The following is a 20,416-nucleotide window of genomic DNA, read 5'->3' on the forward strand; positions in this document are numbered from 1 at the left end:
ACCAGGACAAGGGCTGATGGGATGGAGCTGGAACACAACCAGTTGCATTGAAACACAAGGAAGAAGCATTTCAGTGTGAGCTGAGGGAGCCCTGGCCCAGGCTGCCCAGGGAGGGTGTGGAGGCTCCTTCCTTGGAGCTCTTCAGCACCCCCCTGGACACGTCCCTGTGTGACCTGACCTAGGTGGGAGCTGCTGCTGCAGGGGGTTGGGCTGGATGAGCTCTAAAGCTCCCTCCCAACCCCACCATTGTGTGATTCTCTACCCCCCCAGCATGGTGACTGTGGTGTAACTGAGCTCCCTCAGGCAGAAGGTGCTCCAGGGGAGCAGCCTGGCTGCTCAGATGCACAGAGAAGGGGGGAGGAGTTGCCTTTAGTTTTATTTCCTCACCGTGAAACACATCAACCCAGTTTTTGAAGCATCTTTTAATCAGAGATAAGAGTAAACAATGGTATAAAATGGTAACAACTCAAGAAGTTTGTGAATTTCTGCTCATGATTGCTCATGGTCCTTCCATTGCCCCCAAGTACCATCAAGTAATAAAAAAAACAAACCAAAAACCCAAACCAAACAACCCCATGAAGCAAAGCCTGTGGTGTGGCTGCCTTTCCTGCCCAGTGATTCCTCCACACGGTTACAAAACCAGAGCAGCAACAGGCACTTCTGTCCCAGAGCACAGAGGAGCAGGACCCAAACCCTGCAGCTTCCCAGCAGTACTGTGCTGCCCTCAGCTCAGGTCCTGGCTCAGCCAACTGTAGGTCTAGAAGCAGCTTTAAAACCACAACTTGCCACAGAGTAAAAACTGTTAAAGGGGCTGTGTTGTGAGAGTTGTCTTAGGGGCAATAAACCACCCCCCTCCCCCGTTTCAGAAGGCTGTAGTCAAGACTTCAGAGGGGCTTGCAGCACCAAAATAGGCAGCAAATGCTGGCCTGGTCCCTCGTGACAGCAGAGATACAAGCTCTGACCTCCTTGGCCTGTAGCACCCCGATGGAGAGTTACAACAACGTTTCTGTTGTAGCACAGTCTGATTCAAAGCTTGGCTGTAGCCCAGAGCACTCGGGGCAGGACTGAGAAGAGAGAGAGTGTCTGCCCCAGCCAGGGCAGCTTTGATGTGGAACCGTAGGAGCCCGTGTTCTGCTCTCCACGCTCTTTAAGCGGCTTCTGGAGTGCATCAAGATGTGCTGAAGCTGCGCTGGAGCAAACTGTCCCGGCAGTGGCACTCAGACCCTCCTGTGGTGGGCAGCCAGCCTCGTCCAAACTCCTCCTGCCTTGAGTTGATCCTAGTAAAAACCAGTTTGTCACAAAGATTCCTCTGCAAATACCGACGGGACTAAGATTGGAGTACAGAATGGCTTAAAGTGAAATCTGCAGCTTGGGTTTTGCTCTAGTCATTGGCTTCATCCCTCTGTTACACAAAGGCTCTGACCGGTCTGGATTGTGCCCAGTTCAGATTTGCTGGAGGTTGCTGGGGAAGGGGTATCTTGATTAAAGATCACTTGGGAATGTGGAGCTCAACACATCTAGATAGTTAAAGATCAGTTTGTGTTTGCTCAAGGCCAAGCCACAGCTTTTACTCCTCCTCTGTCCACTGGCCACTGCCCACGTGGCCGTTGATGCGGTTGGAGCCGTTACTGGAAGGGCTGAGAACTCCTTTTGTGCTGTTGGAAGTCACATCCTCCTCCTCAGAGCTGCTCTCCACGTCACTGCGGTCGTCCTTGGACACCTGAACGTTTCAAAGGGAGCGGAAAGGAAGAAGGGAAGGAGAGAAATCCACAGAGAACGGGAGTTAGAAGGTCGTGTCCACACGACTGAGCACCTTCAGGCTGTTACATTTGCCTTCTATGCTTGGTCCTGAATCACTCCAAACTCAAGGAGGAACCTGTCACCACATATGGACAAGGACTTGCAGATCAGAGTTTCAGCTTTCAGCTGCTCTCTGCGTCTGGGAAAGCACCACACTTGGTTTCTTTTTGCTCTCACCAGATCAGAGGACACTAAGAAACCTCTGGCTGTTCTTGCTTTCCAGGAGCTGCATTTTAGTTTGGTTAAAGGCCACTCTTCCAAACAGGTTGTTTTGAACCAAAACCAATAAATGACCACACCACAATCATCAGTGGGTTTGATGACCAAAAAACTCCACCTACAGAGAAGTTTTAGGGAGAACATTTTGTCCTCCAGGGAGCAGCTTTGATATTTTAAAAATTAACCATCTATACTTATCACCTGACTGTTTGCACAAAGTGCCTCTCACTTCCACAGCTTGTGGCTCATAAAGGAGAATTCATTTATGAGCAAAAGCCTGTTTGGACAGTGGGCTGTAAAGCACAGACAGCCATGGAATCGAGCAGAAGCAGCATCTCAGCCCAGCCAGCCAGGTCTGCTTGGCACAGTCACGCCTCTGGTTGAAAGGCTGACTGCAGATCCAGCTCAGTTTGGTTTGCAGGTGGGATTTGGAGCCTTTGGAAAGCAGATCCAGGCTGCTGAGGGCTGCAGGAGGACATTGAACCAGCATGGCAGAGCCAGCCACACCAGAAGGGGAAGGGAAGAGATCACAGGCCCAGCCCTGACTGCAAACAAGCACCTTGGGCAGTGGCGGGGTGCCAGAGCCATAAACTCCCCAGTGCTGTGCAGTGACTGAGGGAAGGGCCTGTGCTCTGCCTACCCCAAGGCAGGCTCCTCACACTCCTCTGCAACCAGCAGCCCTCATTTACTTCATGTGCAAGCACTTTGCAGCCAGCACCTTTCTCAAGACACCAGGATTTCACTCTGCTTCGCTTTGAGTCAGGGTCAGGGCTTTTCCACAGCACCAGGCAAGAAGGTTTTGAATTCAAGGGAAGATCTGGCAGGATGCCATGTGAAGTTAATGATCTCCAGGATTGGTTTTGACAGGCCTGGTGGATGTCCTGGCTTCTGTCTGGTACCAGAACCTTTCAGATCTTTCCCCACTTCTCTGCCTGTGTTGGAAGTTCAAAGGGTCACTGGAAGGGAGCAGAAACCCCTCGAAATTCTTCCCATTCTTTAGGGGACAAGCAACTGTTTTACTCCTTTTTGCAAAAAGCACTGCACTGCTCCTGTCCTCTTCCACTCAGCAGAGTGTTAATGAGCACTAAAGACAGGAATCAGAGTCTCTGTGGGTACACAGAAGCAGAAAGGTGAAGGTCATGCAGCCAGCTGACAGCAGATAAAAACAAACCCCAAGACACTGCTTTGGAAAACACCCCACATTTTGACACAGCCAGATCTAGAACTGTACCCATCAGGGAAAGGAGCATTTTAGGAGAAGGCATCAGCTACCTAAAGCCCCAAGACCACAGCTCTGGTTTTGTCTTGGCCTTGAAACAGACACAGATGTGTTTCAGTGAACAAACAGAAGCAGAGATCACACTTACATGCAAAGGATGAAACTGTCCAGCTCCAATCTGGCACAGAGAAAAGGAGGAAAGAATGAAGGAGACAAGAGTTTAGAGTCCTTTCTCTGCCTAGGTCACCTGGACAGGAGAGAATGAAGGAAAGGAAAAAGTGGTAGAATTCAGGATACAGAAACAGCTGTACAGCCAGAAAATAAGACATTTGCAGTAGCAGCTGTGGGGAACATATGCAAAGATCATGTGTCTACCCTGAAATGTGCCTTCCCCAGTAACCACTGCCACAGAGCAGCACAGGGCAATATTTGTCAAGGTCATATTCCATGTGTAGGGGCAGCTGAGAAGTCAAACACAAAGTGGAGCCATGAGAGAAACTCATCTCAGGATACCAAATGCCTGATTAGAAAAAGCATTTGTGTGATGAAATCAACTGTTGCTCTCTGGCAGCCCCAGAGGAAGCAGCTTCTCTTGATGGACAGGCTGGTATCAAATCCCTTCCCAGACTGGCTTGCCTTGTCTCATGCTACTGCAGTTGAGCTACAGCTTTGGGCTTGGTGATTGAGGTTGCAGCCCAAAGCCAGTAGTGTTCAGTCTTAGGGCAGTACCTGTTGGTAGCCAGCTGCTGTAGTTCCACACTCCTCCTCCCCAAGACTCCCAGCACAAATTCAAAGTGGAATACTTGGGATTGTGCCCCATTATCCCAGCAAGGACCAGTGAACCCCACTGCACTTCCCATCACCCTTTCTCCTCTGCGTGCTGCAGCTCGATGCCTGCTCCGTGTCAGCGCTTGCAAGTGCATGATACATAAACCCTTGTCACACCCCAAGAACCACCTGAAGTTGTACAACATCCTGTGTGATTGTTCAAAAGAGAGCCTGCCACCACCTCAAACTGCAAACACAACACACAACCAGCCTGTCATCACAACACCTGAATGTACTGGAGAATGGTGTTGTGTCCCTGCATGTCCACAACAGAGAGGAAAGCATCTATCTGCCTTTCTACACACAGTCTGCACAGCAACCAAGGCTCTACAAAGCTCTCCTGATGCAAACCCCTCGAGAACCAGCCCCAGCCCTCGCTGAAGGGCCCAGTTTCTCAGGACTGCTTCCTAGGGCCTGTGGGGAAGAGGACACAAAGCAGCCCCTGCAGTCTTACCTTGCCCCGCATGAGGGCCTTGTAGGCGGTGCGGATGATGAGATAAGACCAGATGATATGCAAGACCTGCAAGGTTATCAAAAGGCCATTGAATAGCCACCACGAAGGATAAGGACCAATCAACTCCCAGCTTTCAAACAGGGTTGTATTCAAAATCCTGAAAGAGATCCAGAAGCACATTACAGATCAGCTGTGCTGCCACAAGGCTTCCAGCTCCCAGCTAACATGACTGGCCAGATGCACAACAGTTTGTCTCTCGTTTGAGCATCTGCTGCTTTGCTCTTGTCAGAGCAGCAATGCAGCCTGTCTCTTGCCAGAGTTAGGAGACAGACCAAAGCTAATTAGAAACATTTGAACTGAGCAACAAACAGGAGGAGATGTGAATGTTCTGCAGTTTGGTTACACACACAGACCTGCTGCCAATTTCCCTCTCAAAAGCATCAGCACTTGTAGTAACTTCAGAGGAAGTGATGCCAAGCTGCATTGGTGCTCAAAACAGTGTGAAGACATTCATGCTTGGGCAGCCTTCACCCATATTTAAAGACCAGGAGGAATTTAGCTCCCATTAGGCCTCTCTGCCTGTGCACTCCTCTGTTCCCTCAGACTTTTATAGATTCCCTCTGCCAAGCTGGAAGACTAGAAACTGCTTTATGGGCAAAGCTTTGTGCTTTTTCATTACTGTTTTGCTGTTCTTGTCACTGGGAGTTACTGCCAGTACTTAAACAATTTAATAAACACTTTAGGTTTTATGAAGTAGAGGGGTATGGAGAGACCTTTAAAGAAGTCATTAATTTCACACAGCTTTTAACATTTCACAAGAAAAGAAAACCAAGCCTTTCACAGTGGAACTGGAGCCCCCCAAAATGCAGCTACTCATAGCTAACATTTAACTAACACAGCTCACATCTGACTCATAGCCCCTTTATGGATTAATTAAATGCAACTTCAGAGATCAATTGATGTTTAGGGAGGGGAATATAAGTGAAACAGCAGAGGGTCTGTGAGCTTGACAGATTTCTCTGCAGAGTTAAGGAATTACGTTACAGGCAGTGGAAAATACATTAAAGATTTACAGGACTGCTGAGCAATAGTGTGATGCAAGAGCATCACCTCATGACAGACAGCAGCAATGAAAACAATGACAGCTCTCTCATCTGTCACTGGAAGGAGCCTATGGAGACCTGAGAATTAAAGCTCTTATCCAGACACCTTTGATGCATTTACTGGCAAACAAGAGAGAGTTTTAATTGCCTGATACCAAAGTGTAAGGATTGTTTCTGCACTCAGAAAGAACAGGAATGCAAGCTGACCATTGCCTAAGGAATACATGTAAGCAGTAAAACCAGAAGAAAGAGAAATAATCAGGTGTAACCACATTTTCACCAGAGTCTTTGAAGAGAAACAAGAAGTGGATAAACTTCTCATCAACAGATCCACCTTACCAAGCCTGGTCTGCTCCAGTGAGAGAGAATCTCACTACAGGGTGATTAGTTATAAAGCATTTAGTCAGGGCTTTACCTCCCAAGAAACTTAATAACTGTTTCAGGCTCTGAACAGTCACAACACAAGGTTAGGTCACAGGTGTCAAAAGAATCAGAGACTGCAACAGTGACTAAGCCAGATCCTCAGCAAAACCTCCATTTATCTCAAGGGACCATGCCTCCTTTGGAGCTTATTTCCAAAACTCCTTAAGGGAAGCAAACGAGTCTTTCAGAGCAGATGCTGGCTGACTTGGCTCCAGCTAATAAGCACTGTCATCACTTTGCAGCAAGGAGGGGGGCCAGCTGTGCATTCCAGCCACTTTTCACACTCCCTCAGCTGACTGTTGAGAGCTTTCTGCATATTGCCTAGCTCAGTGTACTGCTCCAGACTGTACCTGGGTTGTCTGCAACTTTAGGCTGCCTCGAGGGCAGGCTGGAATGCTTGCAAGGAGCCTAAATACAAAGGCTTTACTTAAAGGATTGGAGAAACACCCAAGAGCTCAAGGTGCTTACCAGAAAGGATAAATGCCCAACCGTGTAACAATGAACACGACACCAAAGAGCATGAAGAAAGCATCACACAGACGTTGGTACTTGGCATAGTTGGCAAGTTTTGCAGCCTAAAAGAGACAAGAAACATGAGAATATTATTCTCTCTGTGAATTCAAGTGATGACTAGACTTTAGACCTCCAAAAAAACCCCCTTAACCCATCCCATTTGTAAGGAGTTTGGAACATTCAAGGATGTAACACAGTTATATAAAGAGCTGACAGGGCAGGATCAGCAGCACGAGTTTTATGGCATATTAATGCAGTTTATCAAGAAGGGGAAAGTCATCACACTCCTCTGAGATCACATAAGCATTAGGTAGGCAAAGATTTGAAGGGAAGCTCACCTCTAAAAGGAAATCTGATGCATCGTGGAGACACAGCACCAGAGTTCCAACCCGCACCATATTGTTTATGTAGGAGAATGTAATGAGCCCAATTGTAGCCAAATGATGGACAAACATGATCAGAAAGTCCTGGAAACAGAAAAGAAAGGAGTGAAGGCTTTTTGGCTGTCAAGCAAATACAAAGGTAAAGGTAAGTATACCTGCAGAACTCACTGAAAAGCCTTGACAGCACAACAAAGAGTCTTATTTTTGTCTCCTTTTGGTTTTAGTCAGATCCCTGGTGCTTCCAGCTCCAGGCACAAACATGAGGTAAGCTGCTGTTACTGCTGTCAGCCTGCTAAAAGCAGCCAGAGCACAGCAGGCATAAAATACAAGATAACCCAACAGCAAGAACTAAGCCATTTCATTTTAGCAATGGTTACAATGCAGATATGTTTCCCAGTCCAGCCCCCTGGGCACAGCACTCCCATGTCCATGTCCCTTCCTGTGCTTGTTACAAAGTCAGAGTACAAAATGAAACATTAGGAACAGGATCCCAGATGCTGTTAATCACTCCCTTTCTGCAGCTCTGGGATATTCTGCAGTGCCTCACCTGCTCATATTTCAGTACAGAGAAAAAAATATCCCAGGCACTTTCCTTGTGGAACAGCCAGTGCAAGAACTGGGATCATTTGCTACTTTGCAGTTTGTGTAACAGAAGCAATAAGCCATGATTTACTGGGAATGGTTTTCCAACAGCAACAATAAGGCAAATCCTAGAATGTAGCACAGGGGGATTAGCTTGGGGCAGCTGTGACCAGCCATCATCCTGCTGCACACACAGGTGAGAAATTACTTTCAAAAAAGCCATTTCTTTTTGCTTTAGTGTTTGCCATTTCCTCAGCCAGCTCAGCAAGCTGCTGCTTTGAGCATCTCATTTTCATGGTCTCTTGGAAGCCTTCTAATGAAATCTATTTTTATGCAGTGATTTGATAACTTTTTATTGGGAGGTATTGAGTGATTCTGTTCTCTAAACCTGGAAGGTGAAAGGGACTCTCAAGGATATTACCAGGCTGAATATCAGGCTCGCTCCTCCCTTTTCCCTGGGAGCAGGCAGTGATTACAGAGGGAGGCAGGCTACACAAAGATGTGAATGAGGAAGAAAATACAGCTACTGCTATGCTTTAGCTTTCCTGGACAGGCACACTCACAGTTTTTGTTAGTTCTGTTTATTTAGCAAAGTGATTAGTGCATTTCTGGTTAATCTCACCTTTCGTTTAATGTCTGTAAACTGAGAAAACATGAGAGACCAGTAGAAGGCCAGCTCCAGGATATAGTAATAATAAAGCCTGGATGTTAGAGGCTGGAAAACAAAGAGAGCACAGTTAGAAGACCAAGTACTCCAAAATCCACATTTGAAACTGACATTTACAGGATCCAGGTTTAGTAAAAACAAGCTGAAGCAACAGACACCTTACTCTAGGCTTAGTCACACAAACATACTTGTGTGTTTGAGCTTTGCTCAAAAGGAATAAGATCCCCTTGTCAATATTTACAACTCATATTGCAGCTTCTTGGATGAAGAAAACCAGGCACTGAAACAGACTGGTTGGCCTCTACACAATCATAACTGCTGTAATGAAAACACTCCTGTAAATAAAGCTACCACTATAAATTTTACACATCATTTCTTTCACTTTCAATAATCTCAGTAGCAATTAAACACAAAAGGAACATGAGCAGAGTCAGTTCTACCTGAGGACACACTGCTGTTGACAACAGCCATGGCCATGCACCCACTGGAAAGCTTCCCAGGTTGCAGCCTGTGAAGCATTCACCTTGCAGGAACTCAGGTCCCCTGAGTTTCAATCTGCTGTCATTAACAAAAAATGACTGAAAGTGTGCAAGAAGTTGGAGTCCAGGAAGTGTTTAGCTCCTACCTGGAAGGGGTAGTTGTACCAGCACTGTCGTGTGTCCCAAAACCATGGTGCCTAAAGGGAAAAAGGTGAGCTGTTATTCTGCTGGGGTCCTTCTTCCCTGGTATCTAAAGGCAGGTGACCACCCCAGTGCTGCTTCAGGGACATTTTCATTCTACCATTCAAGCAAAATTTATCCTGAACTATCTGACTGATTTAAAACATTCTGTCTGCAGTCAAAGGCAAGTGCTAATGCAATGGAAATCCAAAGAATGATCACTGAGCTCCCACAACAACAGAGACTCAATGACAGGAGTTTGTATCCTTTCAAGAGGGATGAAGGAAAAAACCCAACAACCATCCACAGCAAAAAAACCAACCCCACACCAACCAAAGCCAGGAGTTCTGGCCCAACAGGACAGATATGTTTCTAATACTTCCACACTGACAGATCTATACAGAAGCTCTCCTACAGTGTAAAGAAGGTTCTTAAACAGAAACCTCGGGATCTCAAATAAGGGAACATAAAGATGACTGTCACCACTAAAACCCCCTTGGTTTTAAGCTAGGTGTAAGCACTGAAGAAGGTGACACAGGTAGGCAAACCCCCTAAGTCTCAGCAGGACAGCCACAACCCAGCTGGATGCCACCCAGGCCAAGGGGGGTGACACATCAACTCACCGTCCAGAGGAACCTGATCCCATAAAAGAATATACTTAAATAAAATGTAAATCTCCACCTGCAAAAAGAAGCAAAAAGTAAACTCATGAAACAGAAATACCTTCTGGCTAACAGTTGTAACAAAAACTGGAACAATTGTGAAAAGACAAACCCAACCCCATTCCCACACTTCAAAGTCTTTCAGCCACCAAGTGGTGATGCTTCACTTGCCAGCATTTCGTGTAAGGATCAGCCTGTTTAAGAGTCTTCACACCACACACCAATTTGCATCAACAGCCGAGTTTGAAACAGTTCAGAGTGAACATGCATCATTCATATGCTTCAATATACAATAACAGGATAAGTCATTGCTATCCAGAAGGTAGCCTATGTATTTGTCCCTCTTACCTTGTGGCTTTAAGTAGACATAACCATACTGGAGGAAGAATTAATATGAAGAAAGTTACTGGAAAGGAAAGAAACCAGCACAGAAGAAACAACAAGTCAGGAAAACAAATATTCAGATGCTGCTACACTAACAGAGGTAACTGCAAGCACTCAGAAAGAAACAAAGAGCAACAGAATGAACTGAAATGAAAGAACAGGAATGCAAGGAGTGTCTGTATAAAAGTATACACATGGTCGTGTAAGGTCATTCTGCCTGGGAACAAACGCTGGCCTACAATCTGACTGCACACAGAGTTGTCTTCTGTGTCTTACAGCACACTGAAGTGCTACGTTTGCATTAAGGACCTGGTCATAGAATCACAGAATGGGAGGGGTTGGAAGGGACCTTTAGGGCTCATCCAGTCCAACCCCTCTGCAGGAGCAGGTTCACCTAGATCAGGTCGCATAGGAACATGTCCAGGTGGACCTTGAAGAGCTCCAAGGAAGGAGCCTCCACAACCCCTCTGGGCAGCCACTACCTAAAGCTGCTCCTCATTGACAGGAATAATTCCTGTAGCTGTGTTCTGGCTCTCATGCACATACATAAAACACTTGAGACTACTGAACTCTCAAACCCCTCCTCATTTGCTCCATTTGCTTCTATAAGAATTTATCTTCCACCAGCAAACCCCAAGACACTGGTTTAAATTAGCAGCTGACCACAGTTTCAGTTAGAAAACAGAACATACAGCTGGAGCTTTACGATGAAGCCACATTTTGGCCTCTGCACAAACATACATGCTCTCACAAAATTTAGTGAGGGTGGTGGGCTTGTCCTGGTTCCTCCGATGCCGAAACCAGCGCTGGATCTTTCGAACGTCCCAGTCCAGCTGCTTTGACAAGCCTTCTAACCTTTTTCCACCTGGAGACTGAAGGAAAATGAAACAAGTGTCATTTCTCCTACTTCCCAACTCACTTTCAGGCTGGGATCCCCCCTGTACTACGGCAGAAACGACACACAGATAACAAAAACACACAGGCTAGGAAGGCGCTATGTATGAACCAGGAACAGGGATCCCTCGCCACCGCTGTCCATTCCAGTTTAACCTTCATAAGCCACTAATTAACTCAATTATTCAGAATGCTTCTGGTTTAACATTCCCTCACCTATTTCATCACTTGACAGCACAATATGACAAAGAATGGAATTGTTCTGTTTCTTAATTTGGGGGGGAAGCTTGTAAAAGGTGCTGTCCTGCCTGTGCAAACAGCGGAGAACTCGGGAAGATCAAAGCTGAGCACGTGGAAGGGCTGCTGTCCACTGCAAGCTCAGGGAAGCACTGGAGCTGGTTTAACACAAGAGACATTTGTATGTCCCAAAAGGGCATCCTAGAGATGGTGTTATTTCCGTTACCAACCTTTACAAATGTAGCTGAAGTTGATTAAATCAATGGATGGGTGTTCTCTGACTGGAAACTACTGGCAGCTTATTTCTTTGAATAAGGACATAAATGGATTTATAAGAGACAAAGCAAACAAAACCTGATAACTACCTCTAAAAAGGCTCAGTGGAGAGATCAGCCACGCTAGTTTCAGACCAATGTCCTTTTATAAAGCTCTGACAGGGAGCTCTTACAACTGAAAGATGATAAACACATATTACTACTTACATACCAACCCAGAGAACTACACAGAGAGCTGGTTTAATGAAGAGTTACCAGGCTGTTCAACTGAAAAGCAGAAGCTGCTGGCATTTTGATTTTCACTATTGAAACTGTAACTTTCCTCAAGTTCCATCACAACCAGATCTCTTACTGGGCTTTGATGGTTCGAGCTACCTGACACTTGTGCTCAGAAGACAACCCGTCTCAGAGGAGACTTCACAGAGCTCCTGTTTCAGAACAGCAATGACAACTCTCCCCTGCATCACTGACACCCTATGCTCTGATCCTCCAAACCCAACAGCAGACACAAGCATACTGGTACAGTAAAACACAGCTCTGTTTTCATAAGGCAGACAAATTACACACAGCACGTGTCCTGATGGGTTTCCTACACATTCATTTCACAGGCACATCCTGCAGCGTCCTCCCTTCGAATCAAAGGGACTCTTCAGTCCACATGTCACTGCCAACACCTCAAAACTTTAATGTTCCCATGAGAGGAGTTTTAGTAAGGTTTTTATAGAACTTCCCTTCCACTCACTGAGCACTTTATCTCAGAATGAAGTTCAGCAGCACCAAATCAGATCATCACACCTTCCATTTCATTCTCTGTAATGGAAATCAATTGGATTTCACCATCAACTTTTGTCAGAGCACAGTCCATGTGGGACTCTGCCATTGTGAAGTGAAGGAGCACTGTCAGCTAAGTGAAAGAAACGCCATGAAACAACCAAAACATCTACTGTCAGTGTTACACGTCCTACACTGTATCAGAGTACACTTCCACTGACTGAATGCTTCCCTTAAATAATGCACTTCCACTGGGACAGCTGTTGTCCAACTCCACAGCAGATGACAAATACAAGAGGAAGGCATTCACACAGCTGGCACATAAAACCAGCAAAGGAACACATCTCAGCACCTTTCCAATAGAAAGATACTGGCAAAATTCTTGTTGCACCACGAATTCCCATCTGTTACAGGAGCTACAGTTTGGACTAGGGCAGGGAACTAAAGCAAGAAGCCTTGGACCTTTCTATTTCATGTTTTATTCAAAAGAGGATTCCTCTGTGCACAAAAGCAGAGGACAGCCATGAGAGAATTGACTTTGCTATAAGGACATGCCAGAGGCAAAGTAAAGCAAGAAAGAGCACACTCATTGTGCACTGCACAGCGTGAAGTGCCTTTATCCCAACCTAGAAAAGTGGAAGCCAAAAGCCCTCCCCACACTCTCACTTAGGGGCTGCCATTTCGAGCAGGATTTGAAGCATGACTCACCTTAGTGATGGATGTAAACACTTTCTCTAAAATTGCATTGGGCTGGGCTCTGTGAGGTCCACTGTCTTGAATGCCAAGGTTTATGGCACATGGTTTGGCAATAAACCTGAAAGAGTTGAAAAGAAAGAGCTAGGTTAAGACAAGATATTTATTCCTCTGCCTGAATCACGAGGACTCTGACCTGTCACCAGCTTCAAAAGCTTTCTGGATAGCTTTGAAGCTCTCCACTTACTTTGCTTGAAGAAATTTCACAGGTGAAGTGATATTAGTCCAAATGGCAACTGCAGACAGCACACACAGTACACACTTTGAAGGTACACAAAGGAAAATCTTCGAGCAAGGATGAAAATGTGTTCCCCAATTTGATCTCTCGTTACTCAGAAATAGAATAATTGATCACTGACTGGAGTCCTCTGTGAACATAAAAGCCAGAGCACTCCCAGCCTCACAAACAAAATACTTTATTTCCAGAATGTGCCTTGGTCTCACACAGCCCAGAAAAAAGAAGAGGCAAATCCAAGAGACGTGGTCCCCAAAAGGCAAACAGTTTGGGAGCTTTGGTCTGGGGGAAAACATCAGTGACATAAGTCACTCAGCCTGAAGGAGCCAAGGTCTCAGTATTGCACTGAGCCCCGTGTGCACCAGAAGCTGATCTAACTCTCTGTGAATTTTATAGCACAGGCACTCTGAAAATAAGCTTATTTTTGCAACTGCAGTGAATTTTGCTGTATCTGTGTTTCAAAGCAGCCACGGGATTCTAAGGCAAACACGTTACCTGGACATGTGAATTGTTCATTACTTTGTTAATCAATTATTTTGAGAGAGACAGTGCAAAGAATCTCCTTCTCAAAACTCATTTCAAAAAGGACCTGACATTTGCACCACTAAATCTGTTTTGCTTTGAAGCAGAAATGGTTTCAGAGGCTACTGAACTGAGGACAATGACACATGTATTCTATTTAGCAGGCTCAGAGTGCCATCAAGCAGAAAATGCTGCTTTTTCCAGCCTTTCCACTTGCACCATTTCTGCTTGTGTTTAAAAGGAGAGATTAAAATTCAGGTGTATCACGACTACAAAGGCTCCAACAGCACTGGTTCTTGGGAATACACTGTTAATACTCGAGTTACAAATGGTTGTGGGTGACTTTAAGAACACAGGCAGGTTGTGGGGTCTTCCCCTTGAGAAGTTACAGATCAGCTCATGACTAATCCTAGAGGAACTCCCCCGCCCTCAGAAAACACTGAACAAGTCCCATAGGTTGTGGCACCAGGTTTCACTGATTTCTACACATGTCCTGTTCATTTCAACAGCCACAGCTTTAAAAAAGGAAAGGGTGATTTCCTCTGAGCTTGGCTCAAAAGGCTCAGTGCTTCCTCTGTCATCTAGACCACCAGCCAGAGATCATGTTGTGATGTTCTGAAACATTTGGCTAGACCCCCATAAAAGTGTATGTCTTTACACTCTTCTTTCCTACAGGATACACCACAACAACAGCAAAGAACATGTGCTCTCACAGGGTGCCAAATGTTAAGTGGATTTTCTGGGACTCAGTACTTACAGCTTGTAAAAAAATAAAGAAATCACAGGGAAGAAAGGGAAGAAAGGGAAGAAACTTCCCATATTGAATTTATTACTCAGAGGAGTCTTGTTGTAAGAACAAGTAAAGAAGAGGAGGAATGGTTAAGAAAGCTCATAGTGACCCACACCAAGCCTTGGCATTATTCTAGAATTCAAAACCTGAAGCATCAAGGAAAGAATTAACACCATCTCTTCAGAAATCAGAGTAAAAAGCACTGTAATATTTCACTTTGAGACATAAGGATTGAGAAACAAAACCCCAACAACACACCAACCAAAAAATCCCCTCAAAAAAGAAGCCTCAAAACTTTGCATGAAACTACTCCTGAGCAGTAGGCTTCCTTCACTAGCAGGCTCAGGGAAAACATGCAGATGTTTCCAGAAATCAGAGGGGGGAAAAAATATCAAGAGTAAGCCATAGGCTCCAAATCCAGCAGAGGACTCCAGGGACTCAGCCAAGCATGCAGGTGAGCAAAGAGCAAACCGAAAAACCCAGCCATGGGCCTGGGTGCAGAGCAGCAGGCACCAACAGAGGCAAGCAATGCTACACAATGGAAGCAAGGCAGGCAGCCCCAGGCACAGAAACAGGAAGGAAAAAGGATGGCAGCAATGGATTTCAGTGCTTTTAAGGAAGTCTAACCCAACACCATAAGGTAGCTTGTCTAACTCCACAAGTAATGGCTTTGTGTGATGGAACTGGAAATGCCAACTGTCCTTCCCCGGTGCTACCTGGGCTGGGAATGGCTGGCTCACGCTCCCAAACCCACTGACCAGCCACCTCCTGGTTGCTTTGACCAGGAACACAAAGTGAATGATCAATCCTGCTGTCAGTCAGAACAACAGCAAGATCACACGTTGTTTCCTTCACGTGGCCATTGAGGAAAACTCACACTTGAAGCCTCTGTGCCATTTTATGCTTTTGCCCCCAAAACAGCTTTTCAGCTGTGCAAGTTTGTGTCCCACAGAGAAGACACTTGCACAGCAACAGCAGGCAAGCATCACACTGGCTGCCCAAATAACAGGATTTCCATTCTTGGTGAGATTCAAAGCCCAACCCCACGGGATCACGAGCCGTCTGCCTTGACTAAAACACCAGCCTTGCTTTGAGGACTGGACAAGATGATCTCCAGAGGGCCCTTTTCATCTAAATCATTTTATAATTCCACAGAAAGCTCAATTGCAGCAACGATTCCCAAGGTCAGCTTAGTGCCACACCTGCCTTTTATTACACCTTTCTTAGCAGGTATGTGCTCATTGGCTTTTCATACTGGCTATTAAGATAGTCTTCCTTTGAAATCAACATCGGTTTTCAAGTACACACACTCATATGCTGCAACGAATATTTCTCAAGCAAGTTGTACCTCACAAATCCAAAGGCAGAATCCTTCTCTCTGGAACATTCAGACATTTCTGGTGGCTCCCTATTACCGCTGTGAAAAGGGAGAATAACCTGGGAAACACCAGGTCTATAAAGCATCCACTCAAAGTAAGAGCTCATCTTTCCATTGTTTCTAATTTTCCTTGTGTTGAGATTAAACCACCTCGTTTCACAACTGTCCCTAATTTTCCAGGCAGACCTGATGAAGTAACATCTAAAATCACTTTATTTCTCCCCTCACCAGCTTGAGCACAAGCTGCAGATCCTTCCTTAGACTCGTGCTAGGTAACAAGCACATCTGTTACTGAAGGGCATTCCAGTGACATTATAACCCTATCATTTGAATAACAGGCTCCAGGTTTTCACAGATACCCAACAACACTTATTTGTGCCCACGGTGGGATGTGTAAGGAGAAACAATGACATGTACAACCAAGGAAAAAAACCCCAACCCAACAAACTTGTGGGCAGAAGTCCTTCTCTATCTTGACTGCACAAAAATCTGTCCTCTACCACTGAGTCAGAGCTTTACCTTTCCCTAATCTTGTCTCATCTCTTCAGTCATGTACTTCCCACAGATAGGCTAATAAGTATTTTACCACCATTGTGGTGCAAAGGCTGATTTATAGAGGCCTTAGCCAACAGAAATATGTGTCAGCACTACAAGTGCCAGTGTCAGAAGCACTTCCTCACACTGAGGATCTACAGCAAAAGGAGAGAGAGAGGAGAAAGAAACAAAAAGGAGCTAAAACAAAAGAGCTGCACAAGTATGTGATTCAAGTTCTGAGTCATCAACCCCAACGGCCAAATGTGTGTCAAGGAAGACGTTTGAGACAATCAGCCCCAAGGCCTGAATCAGGGTAGATGCACAATGGGATTTTATTAAGGCAAATCTGAACTTTTAGGACATGTCCAAAGTGACAGGAGGAAAAAGAAAAGCATTTCTTAAAAGATGTGATCCTTTAAAACAAAGATACAGAGTCTGCTCTGAATGTTGCTCTCACAATCTGCTTTCACTTTAGGATACCACCCTCGAGACACAGCTAGAAAAAAGGAACAACCCCCTCAGGAACCAGGCCACGGTCTCCAGGCTCTACTGTGTAGGCAGAGGACTTTGTCATTTGACTCCTCCCTAAATGAACACAGCAAAAGAAATGGCACGAACCAGGTAGCCACTATCAGGATAAAGTAACTGCTACCAAGAGGACTGTGTTACTAGGCACAGCATGAGGCACCGTATCTCTCCCAACAGCTCAGATTCCAGAGAAACGAGAATCTTTTGCACTTCTTCACCAGACCTGGACTAAACAGGGCCTGGAAAGTGAGGAGAGCTTCCTACAACATCCCTGTCAGGGGTATCATCTGCCTCACAACTTCCTGCCCTTGTCTGCTGGCAAGTGTGAGTACTCGGCCAAGCCCAGCAGTAGCACTCCAAGCTGAGATGAGATTTTGGCACTGCCATGTGTGTTCCTGGGTCCTGTGCACGGGTTTGAATTTACAGGACTCTTGTATACGGTTTTTTTAGGACAGAAAGATAAGGTGGAGGAAAAAAAGAGCTTCCCAAGTTTCTCTCCCGTGCTGTTGACCTGCTTCATTTTTCTCCACAGTTCACCTTTTTACTTCACCCAGGTCCCCTCTTCTTGTTTAACTTCCGAAAGCTCAAGAAAACGTACATGTCTTACAGAAAACCCACAGAGCAAAACCAGCTCGTTTCCTACTCACTTTAGTCCTACACACTCTTCAATGTTCAGAAACATTTCTGCCCTTTCAAAGTAGAAAATGAAGATTAATTCCATCTTTAATTAACTACCAACAGGAACACAAAGCCTCACGGTTTGCTTCACCTACCGTTCTGCCTAAACAAGCTGCTTGACTAATGAGTATCTCTGTCATCCACAGAGCCTGCCCTGCGTGTGCCTACAAGAGATACACATCACAGGGAGGATAAACCTCTGCCCCAGGGAAGAGTTAATATCTTATGTTTATGAACGCTCAGCTAAATGATAAAGTGTATTACACCTGTTTATGGGCAAACACAACGATCTCCACGTACTTCCGTCATACCCGAGGTGCAGGGGACCCACAAACTGTTTAATAATACACCAGGCCATGTGAACAAGTCCTATTTCCTCATGCAAGAGCTCGTAAGGAAAGCACAATAAAGGCGGAGAGCAAGGAGAGAAGCAAACCAGCTGCAGAGCAGCAGCGGCCAGATGTCTTCCACTCACCCAGCCGAGTTTCTCCTGGCTAGGAGGAGAAATAAAACCGACCCCCAGCCTTTCTCCCCGCGCTACCTCTGCACAAGGTACCGCTAACACCCAGGAACCTCTCGGAATGCAAAGCCCCGCGGGCTCGCGTGTGTCGTGACAGGCACGACAGAGGTTCCTGGGGCAGGTTTTCCGCGATATCCCCTTCTCCGCTCGCCACGGCCTCGGCGCTGCCTGAGGGGCGACACCCCCGTGGTGGGCCCGGCCCGGCCCCCGCCTCGGCCGCCGCTGCCCCCGGGGCCGCCGCGCAGCTCGTTGCTAAGAGACACCGGCGGGCTCGGCCCCCGAGGCGGGCGCGGGCGGCATCCCGGCCGGCTGAGGGCCCCGCCGCCCTCCGGCCACCCCGCGGCGGGGGCGGGCCCGCGCTCACCTCTCGAAGAGCAGCCGCACGGCGAAGATGCCGAGCGCCAACGGGAAGGCGGAGAAGACGTGGCCCGCCCGCGGGTACTGTATCCCGCTGCCCGGCGGGCCCGGCTCCCCGGACAAATCCGCCCACGTCACGTTGTGAGGCAGCCAAAACCGTTCATTCCAGAACCAGGCCTGGAGCGCCGCTACGGCCGCGGCCGCCGCCATCTTCCGCCGCCTCCCTCCCTCCCTCCCGGCGGCCGAAGCTGAGGCGGCCACCGCAGCCGACAACGGGGGGAAGGCGGGGAGGGGGTGGGGGGAGGGGGGCGGTGTCACGCGGCGATCACGCCCCGATCACGCCCCTCGCGCCCCGCCCGCGGGACCAGCGCGCACGCGCCGGGCGGGACCGTTAGCCGCGCGCGCCGCCGCCCCCTCAGCGCCGGCTCCGACGGGGCGCCGGCGGAACCCTCAAACCTTCGCCGTTCGGTTGCTGCTTGGCCGGCGGCGGACACCGCTCGTTCTGACTGAAAAACAAACGATACACCACCCCCCGCCCCCTTCCTCATTCCTCCCTCAGGACAGTCGTTAACGGAGGCCGAAGCCCCGAGGTCCTGAGGGGAATCCGCTCTCTGCCCCCGCGGGAAGGTGGCGGTTGGTGCTTAACTGCGGTCGGTAAACCACATCCCACTCCTGTCTGAGGGACGGGATTCCTCAGGAGGGATGGGAAGGGCCCTGCCGCCCCGACCCGGGCCCCGCCGCCGCCAACCGGGCCCCGCCGCCGTCAACCGGGCCCCGCCGCTTCTCCTGGGAAGAGCTGATGGTAAGAGATGAAGGGTTAGTTTCACTACTCTGAATAATCAGGTGCTTGAAGCTTTAAGCACAGACCTGAGCGAGAGCTGCGCTGCTTTGAGACGTTCCTGATGGTTTTTAAGGCCTGCAGAAAAAAGCCCACCCTGGTTTAGGTCGCAGCCTCGGGTTGAGGGTTACGCAGGACCAAAGCTGGCTCATGGTCTCCCACTCGCCGTAAAGAGTCGGCATCAGCTTCCCAAGCCATCCACCTTTCATAAAGCAGCTCGTCTCACAGTTATCCAGAGCAAATTAAGTGGCCCATTAAGCACTCAAAGCCTCTGATAACCAACAGATGCAAGGACAGGGCCATTCAGCATCTGTTCACTTAAAATCAATGACTTCATGGGAAAAGCAGCACTTGTGCCGATTTCTCCTTGAAGGTGTTGGGCCAGTCTGAGTGGAATGGAAGGATCCTCCTGTCTCAGACTCACAGCTGCCTCAGATGTAGTTAGAATGAATGATGAATAACCCTTTAAGGCTGTGGTAAGAGCAGCCCGTGTTGCTTTAGTACATGGAAGTAGGGATGCATTGTAAAACTTGCAGTTCCTGAGGAAAACATAAGTCGTTTTCAATACATCCAAAGCCACAACCAATCTCTTCCAAACACACTTAGCACCATTTGCAGTCAGGAAGATCTCTAGTTGCCTACTAATTTAAGGAACTCTGATACCAAATGGATTGTGTTAGGAAGAGATAAGGGTTACAGAAAGCAGCAGGTGCTCTCTTTGGTTTGCAATACCCCTGCCTGAACAGATCAATCTTAACTACCCCTTAAAATGAAACAATAAGAGTAAGCTAGGATGTGCAACTGCTATCTTCCAGCTGGGTTATGCATGTGCATTTTTCCCCATGCTGCTGCAGGACACTTGCTGCATTTCTTCCACGTCTTAGCCCATCGACCCTGACCAAACCCACCTCAGGTTTAAGTTAATTGCAATAAAAAGAAGCTTATAGGAAGGTGATGGGAGAAACCCCCTCAAGTTGTCCTCAGCTACCACACCTGAGAACCACCTGAAGCCAAAAATGGAAGTCTAAAAATACCTGCAACGTTATTTCTTTTGCCCATTCTGTTCCAATCCCTCTTGCACACGCTCTTGCGGAGGACACCGGTCTGCAGTGTCAGCCAGGAGAAAAGAGCAGACGCACAGTGTCACCTAGTGGCACCAGAGAAATCCCCGCCTGGCGTTGAGCTCCCGGTCAAAACACCCGGATTCCAC

The 20,416-nt window shown here is 47.3% G+C and overlaps 1 protein-coding gene across 2 annotated transcripts; it reads right to left on the minus strand.

The window, feature by feature from the left end:
- Window positions 1-407: 407 nt before the first annotated feature.
- On the minus strand, window positions 408-18,588 carry CERS5 (ceramide synthase 5). 2 transcript variants are annotated; one of them, XM_062015646.1, is made up of 10 exons: window positions 18,376-18,588; window positions 12,782-12,887; window positions 10,638-10,768; window positions 9,474-9,531; window positions 8,817-8,867; window positions 8,147-8,239; window positions 6,898-7,026; window positions 6,515-6,621; window positions 4,521-4,677; window positions 408-1,720 (listed from the first exon to the last, which is right to left on the minus strand). In XM_062015646.1, exons 1-10 carry the CDS (start codon window positions 18,576-18,578, stop codon window positions 1,568-1,570), a joined length of 1,188 nt encoding a protein of 395 aa, XP_061871630.1. In that variant the 5' UTR covers window positions 18,579-18,588; the 3' UTR covers window positions 408-1,567. The 2 variants fall into 2 exon arrangements, with proteins under 2 accessions (XP_061871630.1, XP_061871631.1); XM_062015647.1 differs by lacking the exon at window positions 6,898-7,026.
- Between the last annotated feature and the right edge of the window lie 1,828 nt (window positions 18,589-20,416).

This window comes from Colius striatus, chromosome 26 (assembly GCF_028858725.1).
Source record: "Colius striatus isolate bColStr4 chromosome 26, bColStr4.1.hap1, whole genome shotgun sequence".
In the NCBI taxonomy this organism is placed as follows: Eukaryota; Metazoa; Chordata; class Aves; order Coliiformes; family Coliidae; genus Colius; species Colius striatus.

What these genes read in the sequence shown, in the direction of transcription:
- CERS5 (XM_062015646.1), bottom strand. Translation starts at nt 18,578, where the DNA reads ATGGCGGCGGCCGCGGCCGTAGCGGCGCTCCAGGCCTGGTTCTGGAAT. An exon ending in TGTTTACATCCATCACTAAG is followed by an intron (nt 10,769 to 12,781) that starts GTGAGTCATGCT and finishes ATTTTCCTTCAG; the next exon opens with TCTCCAGGTGGAAAAAGGTT. An exon ending in TTGGGCATTTATCCTTTCTG is followed by an intron (nt 4,678 to 6,514) that starts GTAAGCACCTTG and finishes GATCTCTTTCAG; the next exon opens with GATTTTGAATACAACCCTGT.